The following is a 15,627-nucleotide window of genomic DNA, read 5'->3' on the forward strand; positions in this document are numbered from 1 at the left end:
AGCTGTTCCTGCCATTGCGCCTCCATTGCTCGCGATATGTGGATCTGTTCGCTGTAATCTCTTTCAGGGAGAGGCCCTGGTTGATTGCTCTCGTTGAGGTGCAACTTCAGGGTAGCTGCTCTTTTTGATGGCCATTGATCTCGATGCTGTTTATTGTGGCCACTGCTGCCCTTTTTAGTATTATGCTTTCATTATTTATTTACCACACTAGCTTGAGGAGTGTTATACCAAGCTGGATGTGTGTATAGGCTTATTGTACTTTTCTTGTTGTATGGTCTTTTGTTGTTCTTTTAGTTGTTGTTGTAGTCTCCCTTGTAGCAAGCCGGAGTTCCTTAGTGTATGCACTCCAGCTTGAGAGGGAGTGTTGAAGTGTATTATGGGTATTTAGGTCATTAGTATGTGTGTTGAGGGTATTGTGGTCATTGTACTTGGTTGCCCTAGTTTGGGCTTATATATACACCATTTTACATGGGAGCTCCCTAGTGGAGACTCTCCATCTCTCCATTCCTCTTCTTCTTCCTCTCTCTAACCCTAATCTCATTTCTAACACTAAGTATTGGGTTCCCTAACAATGTACTATAATTAGGGCTAAGATTATGATTCTGTCCAGTGGGTGTATTAACAGGCCCAAAACCTAATTTACAAACTTTAATGATCAAGATCATGTTTTCATTGCGAGATAAAAAAATTTCCGGTGATCTAGCAACCTCAATCTGAGAAACTATCAATGTGTTCCGATGTACTTAATATCATTGATTTTGTTCCGATGAGCTTTTACTGCTTGGATGCAACGATGTTATCTATGGGTCTAGAAGAGTCTAAGGTTGGGAGCGCCATGAGAGCGTTTACATAATACTTTGTTTATTTGTTTTTCGAAATTCAAGTACATCAAAATTAGTAACTTCTAACCTTCTTCATGTATATTTTTCAAAATTTAAGTACATCGAAAGGTAGTAATTTCTAACGATCTTCATTTCCGTGCCCTCTTTCCTCGTGCCTTTTGAAGATGCCTTTGTGCTTGCTCTAATGAAGTACTTTGAGGAGTTAGAGGACTTTCATGTAAAGAAGTTGATGATGATGGGACTAATGGAGTAATAGGAGCAGGTTGGGAACGCCACGAGAGCGGTTTATGTCTCTTCGGGAGCGTCATGGGAGCATTTTCCTTTGTAAGGAGCATCGAATCGTGGTTCTAGCGCGAGTGCGGTACCCTTGAGGAAGAGATTCTTGCTTCTGAGATGTGGCCTTGGATAATTCTCGTGACAATAATAGATTCTCGTGCAAAATTCGAGTCACCTACATCGTAAAAGTATCTACTTGTCTTTCTAGGACATTAATAGCTTTAAAACACTAATTAATATTTCCTTGGCCTCCACCAAATTTCTATGACCACAATTCTTCTTTGCCATACTAGCAAATACAAGTCCTGAGATCAAAATTGTTCTACTACCAATTAGAGAGCTGCGTAATTAAAATGACGATCACCAGTTTAAACTTACTTTCATCCCAAAATGAAATATAGGCACATATCTTAATAGAAAAAAAGGAGAAGCAGGGTATGGTGCTATCTCAAAGGGAGCAACATAAAAAAGGTAAAATTACTTGCATAAATCCATTTTGGGAGCGTCATGGGAGTGTTTTCCTTTGTAAGGAGCGCCGTATTGTGGTTCTAGCACAAGTGCGGCACCCTTGAGAAAGAGATGTCTGCTTCTAAGGTGTGGCCTTGGATAATCCTCGTGACAATAATAGATTCTCGTGCAAAGTTCGAGTCACCTACCTCTTAAAAGTATCTACTTGTCTTTCCAGGACATTAGTAGCTTTAATACACTAATTAACATTTCCTTGGCCTCCGCCAAATCTATTATCTACTTGTCTTTCCAGGACAAAAACACTAATTAATATTTCCTTGGCCTCCACCAAATTTCTATGACCACAATTCTTCTTTGCAATGCTAGAAATACAAGTCCTGAGATCAAAATTGTTCTACTACCAATTATAGAGCTTCATAACTAAAATGACAATCACCAGTTTGAACTTACTTTCATCCCAAAGAGAAATATAGGCACATATCTTAATAAAAAAAAAGGAGAACCAGGATATGGTATGGTGCTATCTCAAAGAGAGCAACATAATAAAGGTAAAATTACTTGCATAAACTCCATTTTTTGTAATTAATAAAAATAACTCCCGAAAGCACTTTTACATCATATAAATAGGCTCTTTTTATCCGTAAAGCACTTACCTGCATGATTTTAAATTTCGGCCGAATTATTTTGATTTTGGCTTCTACCTAAATGAAATCCACATGGATTTGGAAAAATACCAGATTTTGTTCGAAATTTCAGGATTTCGTTAATGCTTCGGTTGACATATGTGAAACATGCAACTTTTCGGGTAAAAAAAAACAAAGGACTTGACATTTCGACAGAAACCTTCATAAAAAGTAACTGCACTAGCAGAAAAGAGAAGAGTAACGCGATTGCTTTATGATATTTCTAAAAAAATGACAAAAGGATAAAAAGAAAAACCAATGGTGAATAATCTTACTTGGATTTCAGCCGTGATTTCATGCCAAAATGTTTATAAGGTTTTACAAGAATTTGGCTGAAATTTAATACTGAAATCAAAATGTTTCTGTTTTGTTCATGACGAAAACCGATATTGAAGTTTAAAACCTTGCTTTTTAGACACTAACGTTCTAGACCTTTCGTACATACTTTCTACGTCCAAAGTACTTCTAAAACAAACACACTCAAAATCTTTTATTGTGAAAATAGAAACTTCCTAAAGAAAACTAACCTAAATAACCTATACAATTGCAACTTTATATCCTAAACTATTTTTAACTATAAATTTGTCCTGAATAATTGTTTCTACTTTAATTTAAATCTTCTAATTCGAAATAGAAGCTGTAGAAGCTTTGAACAACCCTTTGACTCGTTGAAACCCAAGAAAAAATTCCAAAATTTCAATTAAAAAATTTAATAAAAAATTCATTTTTAATGGTTGTCCTTCTGTTGAAGTGAAGCGCGGATATGTGGGTTTAAAAAGATAGCTCTGATATGTTGCACTGCCCAAAAAGGAAGCAGGACCCACATGAATGGACGATCTAAACCATTCGTTTTTTGCACCCCAACATAGATACACTTCGATTTGTGGCCCCTATTTTGGGACAGCATGGGTAATGAAAACTCTTCAAATCGAAGGGTTTAGGATTGTCCAATGGCCCTCAGTCTTGGGGCATGGCCTATCTACGACAGGTCCAAAAAGAAATGAATGGTTTAGATCATTGATTCATGTGGGTCCCGCTTTCTTTTGGGGTGCACGAGCGATGCACATGCATGCACCACATAAAAACTCTTAAAAAGGACCTTCAGCTACTGTTGAAGTGACTTCGGATAATGTTCATGTGCCTTTCTGTCAGATGGTGCTTATAATTAGGAAATCCTGCAACAAATTTCCTTTTGAAGCAAGGGGATAACACCTTTTTATCTTACTGTACTCTGTGAGGACATGCTAAGAACTTGCATGCTATCAACTTATTGTATTTGTTTTGAATCCTGGAGAACTGCGAGGCATCATTAGATCTTTGATTTCTCAAATAGAGGACAATGTTTGTCATTTTCGGCTCTTTGTACATGTGTGCATTCCATTTCAAATACTACGGAATGTCTCCGTGGACAAAATTACCCCTATTCTATTGAAGTTAAAAATTTGCCAGAAATAAATCCAATATCTATCAACTTTATGCAGCTCAGTTGTTGAAACAGTGCACACTCTTCAACAATTATATATAATTTTCAGTTTGTCACTGCCTGGACAGGTTGTCTTGGCTATGGATCTGCCTGTCTGATCCAGCAGTACATAAATAAGATAGTTTTAATGGGAGAGGGAAATCTTTCCCTAGGTTTTAAGGACTAAAACCTGAGGAAACCAGATATCTACTGAGGAAATTAAAGCAAGAAGGCTCTGGAGTTGACCAGAGTCGTGCATGGCATTAAACTATGGCAGTTTTGACAGCCCTTAGTTGAAAGCATGAGAGGTTGTTTTGACCCTTGCTTCTTACTAATGACTTTCCTTTATGACTCACACCAGAGTCATACAGCTCACTGTTATTTTTTTGAACTTTAGTTATTTTTATCTGCTCTTCTCTCAGATGTTTTATAACTCTAGTTCAGTTACTTTGTGATTGGTTGAATATGCATGCATCTTCAAAACAGTGGTTTGGATCTTCTGCTCGCATTCAGTTCTGGACCCTGGACCTTACAATTTTAGGAGTTATAATCTGAGTGGTTTTCTATTAACAATAGCAGCATGCTTTTCTAGTTAATTAGTTTTGTATGTCGCAGGCAATTGAATTCACTAGAATTTGACCAAAAACAATTTTTTATTTTTTTTCGTTGACCTTTTAAATTGTCATTCTTGAATGCAAAACTACCTCTTGCATATCTGTTCTTAAAAAAATCACCTTCTTCTTGTAGAGGGGCCTCTATTAGCTAGTGGTTTGGATAAAAATTCTAGCAATGTTGTCTTTGACCGCCAATTTGAGGAGCGGCTGGAAACGGTTCGAAGGTATGAATGTAATACCATTCTCTTGTATGTTTCTGTTCCTCAAAGTACATACGCATGCTCAATATTATGATTTAGGAATATAGTATGCAATTCTGTATGAATATCTCTTTGAATTTTTTTTTTTTTGACCCGTAATATCTCTTTGAATATTTATTTCATGTCATGTGAATAATTACTTGTAGGCTCATTGTTTCGAAGCAACAGAGTTTATACCAATGTGCTTTTTCTTGGACACCTTTGTTGTTTCAAATATCATGGTTCTGCATAGCTGTCAGGGCTTACAAACTTGCATGATTTATCGTATTTGAGTACACCTTTGATTATGCTAACAGGAACCTGTTTGTTTCATATACCTAGAGCAATGTTAATAAGTTTTTTAATGGTAAATTATCCATTTTTAATCCAGAATTTATCTTGGGACCTGGGCAGCACCTGAGATTTTATTAATTGGAAAAAGAATTGGGAACGTACCAGCTTACATCAAAACACAATTCAATAATGCAGTTTTTTACAACATATGCTAGGAATAACAAAAAAAAAAATCACATCAACTTAAAACATAAATAGAACAGTAAACTTAAAACTAGTCCTTGAATTTTATGCTTGGATCTTGTTGCACGTCTTTTCCTTATATTCATGAAATGTGTAGGGGCCAGAGCTCTAGGTGGCCGATTAATTAAGGGAACCTCTCTTAGTGGAAGAGGTCACAAGGTCTTCCCCGTTGGTTGTCAGATTTTGGTAACAGACAAATTTAGGACTAGAAAAAGGTCCTCTCAACAATATTTGTCAGAACATGTTGCGATTTCCTTGTACTCAAAGCTGCCCGAGAGTTAACATTGCATCTGTGCATATTATTATTATTATTTTTTTTTTTGAAAGATGACAGTTTTATTGAATCTATGAAAATTACAGTGGGAACTAGAAGTCCCTACAAACATTACATAGAGTCAACAGATAAAGAGCAAGATTAAATCCCTGAGCAAAAAGGTCCGATAATTCTTCAAAATCAAGCCACGAATAACCACCTCCACCCCCAGCCTTACCAAAGACTCCTAAACCCTCATATACCCCTCCTCAGCCGATGAATCCAAGAAGATTAAACAGGGACGTCTTAGAGAACATGTTCTCTCCATGTTAACTTTTAGTCTCATCATCCATTAAGCAGTAACTTGCAAGCATTCTCACATAGATAAATTACATCGAAGATCCATGTCTGCAACATCATCGCCCTAGCACGAACTATCTCTTGTTACCCTCAATAGTTAATACGAACATTTTCCAAGCTCATCAAGGAAGCTTTGGAGAAGGGAAATTGGCAAGCACTAACCTTCGGCTCCCAAAGGCTTGCCCATGAATCCAAGGGAACATCGAGATGCGATTTCACCTTCCAAAACAGAAATTGCCAACTCCCTAGAGGCAAGCCATACTCTATTCCGATTCAACCTATCCTCAGGTCGATCTGGCCGATTTCCTGGCCTAGCGTTGAAGCCATTAGCTACTGCTAATTCATCAACATATGCCATTCCTCTTATCTTTTGAAGAATCGTGTTCAACACCATAATTTCCATGAAGAGGTTCCGCTTTCAACTTCCAGTGCAAGAAGATTCCTGGGGTCTAAATGATCCATTTCTACAAGGATCTTGAGAGTTTAGCTACCGCTATCCCCAGGTTTCCAGAGATATAAGGAATTAATGCTTATTACCGCTATTTGCTATATTCAAGCAAGCCATCCCTTCCCAAAAAAACCAAAACATCTTCCCAAGTAATATTTCTACAGGTCTAGAACTTCGAGACTGCCAATTAGATTTCCAAAAGAACACATCTCCCTGGCCCACGTGGACGAGCCACCAGACCAATCAAATCCCCTTTCTTTTGGCCAACGACTTTAAGATCTTGAGCACCCCACCCCTCCTAGGGCCCGGAATCAATTCCAAAACAACGTTCAGCAGGTGCATCATAGTACTCCTGTGGGACCCGAGCCGATTAGTCACCTCCTTTGTGCCATCATACCTTCTCCCATCTCGAAAATTAATCAATTTCCTAATTTTTAATAGAAGACCATCCGACTTGGAATATGTGCCAAAAAATCTCTTTTGCGTCTAGGAGTGGAAATGCCGGCCTTAGATAAAGGACAAGCAGAGGTTCTGAGGGTCCTATCAAGATGACCTTTTTCGGAAAAATCCGTCCAAGCAACTTTTTTCCTAGGGGCAACATAATCAAAGCTCTTGCTCCTCTAACCCAGGCTTGTCAGTACGGGATCCACCTGGATTTTTTCAGAGCCCTTGTAGACGCTACCTGTAAATTTGAAATTTGAATCAACAGGAAGCTTACCCATAAGCGGCACGGACACCCCAATTGGCGGTGAATCCCCTCCCGGCAGAAAGGCATACGGAACAGAAAAACCCGAAGAACTAATGGGTTGTAAATCGCCATTTTTAGTATATGGATGTCTCTAATATCAACCCCAATTGCATAAACCTTATCAAGAACTCTAATATTGACACAGGAACCATTGAAATGCTACCAGGGGGCCAAAATTTTAGTTGATACAAAGCTCATACAGTGAATATTATTACCTTCCATTTTGGTTTCCAGAACTTTTCCAAATAAGCTTCCTAGGGCTTCCACTGTTGAGACAACCCAAACATGTAAATGAATACCATAAAAATTGACCCAGAGGGTTTCCTCCCCTTGAATAAAATCCTTATTCCATGGTAGGAGAGAAATTAATTGATTTCCAAGGGCTTTAGGTCCCATGTCTAGGATTTTAAATACCTGGGATTTAGATTCAAACATAAAAATAACTGAATCCTCCGCAAGAGTACTAGGGCAAAGCAGGGAGGGAGAGTCCCATTCTTTTTGTGCCCAGGACCAAAGGGCCCTCAGGGATCGGAAATTGCCATTCGTTTTTCCAACTAAACAAGCTTTTAGGGAATCCATGCGAGTAAGCACTTCCTTGCTTGAAATGGAAAAGGACGGGCTCCCACTACCCTTAAGAAAAGAAACTTTACCCGAATCAGGCCATCGATTATCCGCCTCCACTTTCTCCGACGGATCCGACTTGAAACTGTCACGGACAACCCATTTAGATGGGTGTTCATACGGATGGCACCATCGACATTTTTCCCGCCGTATAAAGTTAACATATTTGCAAGGAGAGCACAACCAACCATCAAGATCATTCTTTGTTTTCGAGGAAAACCCATTGTTGAATGATTTCCTTACTCCGGATTGATGATGGAGAGGAGATAGAGCTAGTTTACCCTGCGAACTTATTCTACACTTTTTCCTCCATCTAAAATTGTGATAGGAACAACTACAACACTGCCAATCCACCGACCATTCTCCTTTTCTAACTCCGGCACCATCGACATTTTCCCGGCACCGGCCTTTTCTAACTCTGGCACCGACCATTCTCCTTTTATTCCTGTAACACCCGAACCCATTCTCTCTCTCTCTCTCTCTCTCACACACACACACACACACTTGTTATTTTTAATTCTTTGAATGGAGTGTCATTACCAATAGTGATGTTATGTTGGTTCTTTGAAATCGAGTGTCGTTATCAATATCTATGCTATAGTTAGTTCTTGAAAAAGGGGTGTCATTACTAATATTTAAGTTCTTAAAAGGAGTGTTTATATGAAAAGGGTGTAGTTATCAAAAAGGGGTTTGTATTTTGGAAAGCAAGAAAAGGACGTATAACAATGGGGATGAAATTTCTATTTTAAGTTGGGTGATGACATGGCAAACTAAAGCAAAATAGCATTCTAAATTGATTGGACTCTCCAACCGCATTCGGTTGAGATGAGATAGCAATGGAATAAGAGATAAACATTATCCCACATGAGACATATCAAAAAGGGGAAAGAAAGAGTCCTAACCTAAATACAATACAAGACCACTAGCCCTTTTTAAATAGATAACATAGAAAAAACAAAAACGTAAGGGAAAGAAAGGAAAGGGGAACTTGCTTTTGGAAAATTGTTTAAGGTATTTTCTTCTTCTTAGTTTATTATTTTTTTATACTTTAAAACTAATTTATGGTAAATCACATATGTTAATTGTAGGGTTTTTCTTAATTTATCTTTTGGTCCCATCGCCGCCATCGCCACTCTGTCGAACGGCCGGATCGTTGTCCATTGTCGGCTTATCGGCATGATGAGATATTGGCCGCCGGTGAGCCAAGCCATGGCCGTGGGTCACAATTGCACTATAAAGAAACTTTATTGTAAACCCAAACCCATTTTCAAAGTGGGTTTTTGTGGCAACTGTTGTTGAAGGAGATGAATGGTAGTAATGGTAAATATGTCAAACTCTTGTAAATCTACTTTTAAATGTGAACCATGGCAGTACCAAAATTTTATAAAACTATTGTCAAGTTACTTTTCTACAAGACAATGGCACTAGCCGTAATTTTGTCAAACTAATTTTCTCTACAGCACCATGGCAATGGTGGTAATTATATGAAAGTTTAGTCAAATTGCTTTTTACAAAGAAACATGGCGGTACTGTAAATAGGTGAAACTTTTGCAGAATGGCACCGTAATTATTAAGAACTTTTGAGAAGTTACTTTTACGTGAAAACCTTATGAGTATTATTTTTCAGATTACAAACTTTATAAAAAATTACAGTTCCCGGGTAGCCTTTATGAAAATTACGTTTTTACTTACGGTTTCTTGTTACACTTTATGAAAATTTCATTTTACAAGTAGAACTTGTCAAAATTATTTCTTTAAAAGAAAAAAAATGTCAAAATTATTTCTTATACAATAACTTTGTTAAAATTTCTTCTATACAGTACCTTTATTGGAGTGTATTACATTTCACTTATTAACTCTATAAATATTTTGTTTTATACAATAACCTTACATATCTAATAGAGCTAACTTAAATTGGAAATTACGGACATAGCTTAGTAAATTGGTGTTTTATTTTTGTGGGATTTGGATTTAGGATTTTAGGCCTAGAATTGACGGTCAGTTGACCCAAGAGGGGATGGGTCGACCTAATCTGATTTAGTACTGCCAACACACTCTCTTGTACCCATAATTTACCATTTTAAGTATATTTTAATGATGGAAACCTTATTTGATAGGGTATTCAATTATGATCTTCGAGGGATTGGAAAGAGAACTTTCGTAAAAGAAGTATTTGGACTTTGTTATGGCATCGAAGAAGGTAAGTGGTTATACCTCTTACTTAGTTATTTTCTCTAAACTACTCCAAGAATTATTTAAATGATTCTTTATAAAAATCATTTAAAATCTCTATGTCTTTATGATAATTGAAAAATGTTTCCAAATAGAAATTCTATTAAGATTATAGTACCTCCATGTTTTAAATGATAAGAGACAAGCATGTAATATTGAAAAAAATATGTTGATTGGGATTACTTGTATTGTTATTTGATTTCTAAAAGTGTAGGGTACATCGAATAATGTTTACTTCAACATTTTGTTTTAATGAATTCTCAATTGAACTACATAAGATCCCGTTAGTGGGGGTTAATCGCTGACACATGATCAGTTTTTAGTGACCATATGGTAGTGACTCCAAGTTAAAGTGAAAGTGAAAGTGAATTGTGGTCGCCACAGAGTGGTGACTTAGTGAAATCGTAGTCCTAGTGACCGTAGTTTCCAAGTGCTTTCCAAAATGCAAATAGATGTGTTTAATTTGTTTCAATGCTTAAATTGCTTCTCATCTTAAAGCGCAATGCTTTAATTGCTTATTTTAGTTATCAAATATGCATAGTTTCCAAAGTGATTGAACTATTGGGTTAGTAGATTTTTGAGAGGTTGCATATTTCTTCTTAAATTGTGACATGATTTACTTAGTGATTTTCTTCTAATGTTTTTATTGTGGCATACTTGTCTCGGCTAAGTAAGGGATATAATCTCTTGCTGAGCGTGATCTCATTCCTCACATTAAATTTTTCAGATGATTAGGAGGCTTAGGATTTCCAGCGAGAGACGGTCGAACGTAGAAGACTAGTATGAAGATAGAGATTCAAATAAAAGATTTAGTTATTTAAAGAATTAGAACCTTAATTTATTTCATTTCGTATTGAACTATGTGAAAGAATTAACTATGTCGTTGTTTGAGATTATTTAATTATTATGGAATGGAACTAGTAGAGTATTTGATGAAATTTTTATTTTTATTAACTGTGGGTATTTAATCAATTCCTTGTGCTAGACATTGTAATTGAAATCGACCTTGCATGTCTTTGGGTCAACCATAGGCGCGCGGTTGCTGTTCGCGCCCTCGCTTCCACGCTTCTGGGTTGGGGGCGTGACAACTCCGAAGTTCTGCTCTTTCAACCATCCAATGTAAATGCTATTCTCTCGATCCTTCTTTCCTCTTTCACTGGATTTGGGATTGCAATCAGCACAAATACTTTGCTTGTTGAGTACTTGAGATGGAGAGCGAGGCGGAGTTTTCAATCTACGTATCACCAAAATAATAGTGGTGGACAGCGTCAAGAATAGCCAAATCTGTACATATTATTTCTCTTGCTACTAATATCCACTGACCTTTGTACCAGCTTGATGTAAAGAATGGCATTTGCACAGTAATTTGCAAGAGGTGTATTTGGAGCGACCTCCTAAGTTTGTTGCTCAGTAGGAATTTGGGCGTGTGTAGGTTGACGAAGCTATTATGGCTGTTAAAGTATAAAAGATAAATAACGCCTTTCTCCAACAACTTAGGCTTTTGGAGAAGTTGGTAAGTTAACATGGTATCAGAGCCAAAGGTCTCGAGGTCAAACCTCCCGGATAGCAAAAATCCACATGCGATGGTTGGCCCAAAGTGGGACCACATGTGCCACGTGTTTGCCAAGTGGGCCACCCGTGCGACGGATTGTTAAAGTATAAAAGATAAATAACGCCTTTCTCCAACAGCTTAAGCTTTTGGAGAAGTTCATAAGTTAACAATGGCCTTAAACAGTCTCTTTGTGTTTGTGCCTAACTTAGCATGCTTAGTGGTGCTGTGATAGAATTTGGAATGAAGAGTTGTGAATCTGATTACTTTGTTTTTTCATGATTTATAGTCCGACAGGAGTATTCTAGTTAGGGTTGGGCCTGTAGCTCAATGGGTTATGCTTCTTATCTCAACCTTGAGGTCTCAGGTTAAATCCCAGCTTACCTATCAAAAAAAGAAAAAAGAAAGAGTTATTCTAGTGGTACAGGTGGATGATATCTGACAGTCTTCACGGGCAGTGATGCTAAATCTATTGAAGAATTGAAGACGCTCCTTCAATATAGCTTTCACATTAAAGTGTTTGGAAAGCTTTAGCATTTTCTTAGCATTAAAGTTGCCTAATCTAACATTGGGATAAACTTTATCTCAAAGACAATATGTTTTAGCTTTGCTGGAAGAGACAGGTCTGTTAGGGTCAATTCTGTTGAGACTTCAATGGATCCAAGTACTATGCTTACTGTCGACCAGAGAGAGTTGCTTGAGGATCCAAGTAGATATAGTCATTTAGCAGGGAAGTTGAACTAATTGACCATTACTAGACCGAATATCTCATTTGCAGTGACGTGGGCCAGTTTTTGGATTCTCCTAGAGCTCCTCAATGGATAGCTGTAATATGGATTTTACGATGTCTCAAGGGATCCCCAGGGCATGGGTCTACTATAAACCTAATAGGCACCTAAAGATTTCAGGGTTTACAGAAGCTAATTGGTCTGGATCTCCTAATCGAAGGTCCAGTATTGGTTATTGCATTTTCCTAGGTGGTAATGCGGTGACATGGAAAAGTTAGAAGCAGAGTATTGTTGCTCGCTCTTCACTCTAGTGCTAAAGTTGAGTGTTGAGCTATGGCTCACACTTTTTGAGCTTATTTGGTTGAAGCATTTTTTGCAGGATCTGGGATTTCGAGTGCAATTACCTCTGTAGTTGTTAGTCACAATCATTCTGTGTGAGGGAAAGTCATAATTGATGTATCTAGGCCTTCTGTGAAAACTGGAAATCAACTAGTTGATTTGTTTTCTAAGTCATTCAGGGATAGGTTGACTTTATTTGTTCCAAGCTTGGATTATATGACATACTCTCTAGCTTGAGTGGGTGTGTTAGAATATGTTATATTGTATACGGGTATTTTGGTTATATCACTTACTATTGCACAGAATGTATGTATACGTATATATATTCTCTCTTCTTCTCTCATTGTTTCATGTTCTCTTCCCCTCCTTTGTCTGCCTCTCTAATATCAAACCCTACAATCCAACATGCTTGATGTAGTAACAACAAACTTGACATACAAGCAGACAGAAAGGAAACCGATATACTTACCAGCTATGTACAAATCTAATAAATCAATTTAAAAGTAACAAATCATAGTTTTTAGTCGAGTTAATTTTCAATAAATCATTAAAAATAGGAGTAAAAACACAAGTATGCGGTCGGGGCATTGTGGATCCTTTGTTTATATGATCATAATAATTCGTATCACCTAATTCACTTGCATATTGCCGATACAATCGATACGTACCATTTCGGCCTCCGAATGACATACTGAGCGATACGATACCGTTATTTCCTACCACCAATCAATCTCAAGATCGTCAGATAACATATTTATATGTATCAATTCTTTAAGGCCACGTTTGGATACCTCATGTATTTGTATTTGGATTTGGATTTGAGTTTTGGATACAACATACATCAATCATCCTCATGCTCATGTTGTACGAGAGAGAGTGGGGGAGGGAGGGAGGGAGGGAGAACAGATTTGCAAATCGGAATTTTTTTTCACGGTTGAAGCTGATTTGGAAATCTAAGGATCTGATCCAGTTCCAAATCTCAACTGGAAATGTGAGAAATCCAAATCTAAATCTTGTGGGTATCCAAACGTGGCCTAACTCATTTGATGATTGACATTACTATTTTGCTTTTTGTTTGTGATTGAAATTTAGTTTCTTTTCTTTAAATGTTGGGTGTTTATTCATGGAAAAAGCTAAAAGGATGAGCTCCGTCCAAATTAATTTGGACAAACATTGTCGGTAATGGGCACCACCACATGTACACTGATCTTGTTCATTGATCTAGTTGGATACCTTGAGTCATGCCCATTGCCACTGGTCTCAATGTGATTAGTAGACCATATCTCCTCGGTCAATGATGACTAATAAAAGATTCAGCGCTGGGGTTTTCCAAGCCTAACCATTGATTTTTGTATGCATTGATCTTCTGGATGCAATCTCCACTTGACATGGCATATGAACCTACTATGTAGCCTCGTGGTGGTCCATCAGACCAATGGTCACAACCAAGATATTTATGACAGGTGTACGGTGGCCCACTATCGTCCAAACTTATTTGGATGGCATCCATAGTAGTTGCTCATTTTATGAGATGTATAGCTTTTCGTGCACTATTTTTAGTTGTGTTTTGAATTTATACCCTTTGTTGCATTCAGGTCTGCTGTCGAACAGAAAAAAAGAGAGGTAAACAAACCTTATCAAGCAATTGATTATGATGCACCGATTGAATCAAAGAAGAGCAAAAATGATATTGGAACTAAGGTATTGATTTCTAATTGGTTACCTGTGTTTTAAGTTTCTCTTCATGTGTACTGGGTCCATTAATTGAAACTTTAATGTAAAGTAGGTGGGAGTCCTGTTGGCTGTTGTGGTTTTTGGTCTTGTGTTTGCTTTAGGAGACTTTCTTCCCTCTGTAAGGTATGAAACAAAACATTCTTACTAATTCTTGAGTTGTATTCTCCTCCTGTGACTTAATTCTATTGGTATCGTATATCTTTTATTTGCACTATTGCCCAACTATGCTTAGGTCATTATAGATAAGGAAGACTGGGAGCCAAGGTATTAGATTAGACTGGAAATGTACTCCTCATGTCGAATCCTATTCCAACTTATTATTTCAATAAATAATTAAGAATTCTAATGCTTGAGATCCTTGGAGATGTTGAGAGAGAATAGAGAGAAGAGAAACTGAGTTACGGTGTTTCCCCCTTACTAATTAATTTCTATACTAAAATAAAGGTACAATGACAAGAATGCCCATAGGCTTATTCTAGCACTCCCCATCAAGCTGGAATGTATAAGTTATACATTCCTAGCTTGTTACAAATGTCACTAAGCTTTGCTTTATTCAATGGTTTTGTGAACATATCAGCCAACTGTTCCGCAGAACGAGTAAATATAGCACGTATCTCCCCTTTCTGGATTCTCTGACGAATGAAATGACAGTCGACTTCGATATGCTTTGTTCGCTCATGGAACACTGGATTTGTTGCAATATAGATGGCTGCCCTATTGTCACAATATAATTGTGAAGGCGAAGGAAACACAATGCCAATCTCAGATAGGAGTGATCTCAACCAAATAATCTCAGTAGTAGTATGCACCATCGCTCTGTATTCTGCCTTTGCACTTGATTTTGCAATGACGTCCTGTTTTTTACTTTTCCATGAAAACAAGTTACCTCTCACAAAGGTACAATACCTGGTAGTCGATCTCCTATCAGCAGGAGATCCAGCCCAATCAGCATCTGAGAACCCCTCAATTCGCGTATGACCATGTCGTTTGAATAATAATCCCTTTCCTGGCGCACCCTTCAGATATTTGAGAAATAGCATGTGTTCTGAAGAGAATTTTCACAAGCAACTTGCATGCATCAACATTTCAGTCATCGATTTTGTCAAGAGCATAAATTCCAGCCATCAGCAAGGTGCTTGTAATTGACATTAGTCATGCCCAACCGAACTCAAATGAACCCCATTCATGGCTGTAGCTAATCAACAAAACATTTTGAGTTTCCAACACTAGTTAAATTTGATTGTATCAGTCAATAAGCATGCAACAAATGCTTTATAAAAACTTATCTATATTTTTGATTTGAGCTTAACAATCATTCAATGCGTCCCTTCTCAATTTCTCAATTTCTTCAGTGAAATTAGGCCAAAAACATTCAAACTCTTACCAAATGTCAATTGTCTTAGAAATACATGTTGAATTTCTTGAAAAACTCAACATACAGCAAGAAGAAAATCTACAAGTTGGCAGAACTTGGTGCACTTCTATTCTAGGAAA

At 37.4% G+C, this 15,627-nt stretch overlaps 1 protein-coding gene and 1 long non-coding RNA gene across 2 annotated transcripts in view; both read left to right on the forward strand.

Moving 5' to 3' along the window:
- Positions 1-15,627, forward strand: part of LOC143889966 (Tetratricopeptide repeat (TPR)-like superfamily protein) — a 115,959-nt gene that overhangs the window by 36,291 nt on the left and 64,041 nt on the right. Inside the window, exons 5-7 of the mRNA XM_077394403.1 lie at positions 4,479-4,569; positions 13,995-14,100; positions 14,186-14,256. Coding sequence (XP_077250518.1) covers positions 4,479-4,569; positions 13,995-14,100; positions 14,186-14,256 — 268 coding nt within the window. The remainder of the gene's footprint in view (positions 1-4,478; positions 4,570-13,994; positions 14,101-14,185; positions 14,257-15,627) is intronic.
- LOC143889969 (uncharacterized) lies at positions 8,428-10,714 on the forward strand. The gene is made up of 3 exons (XR_013255067.1): positions 8,428-8,562; positions 9,669-9,751; positions 10,511-10,714. It is a non-coding gene; the product is annotated as an uncharacterized LOC143889969 (long non-coding RNA).

This window comes from Tasmannia lanceolata, unplaced genomic scaffold (assembly GCF_043159265.1).
Source record: "Tasmannia lanceolata isolate RefF3 unplaced genomic scaffold, GAP_Taslan_0.1 ptg000013l, whole genome shotgun sequence".
In the NCBI taxonomy this organism is placed as follows: domain Eukaryota; kingdom Viridiplantae; phylum Streptophyta; class Magnoliopsida; order Canellales; family Winteraceae; genus Tasmannia; species Tasmannia lanceolata.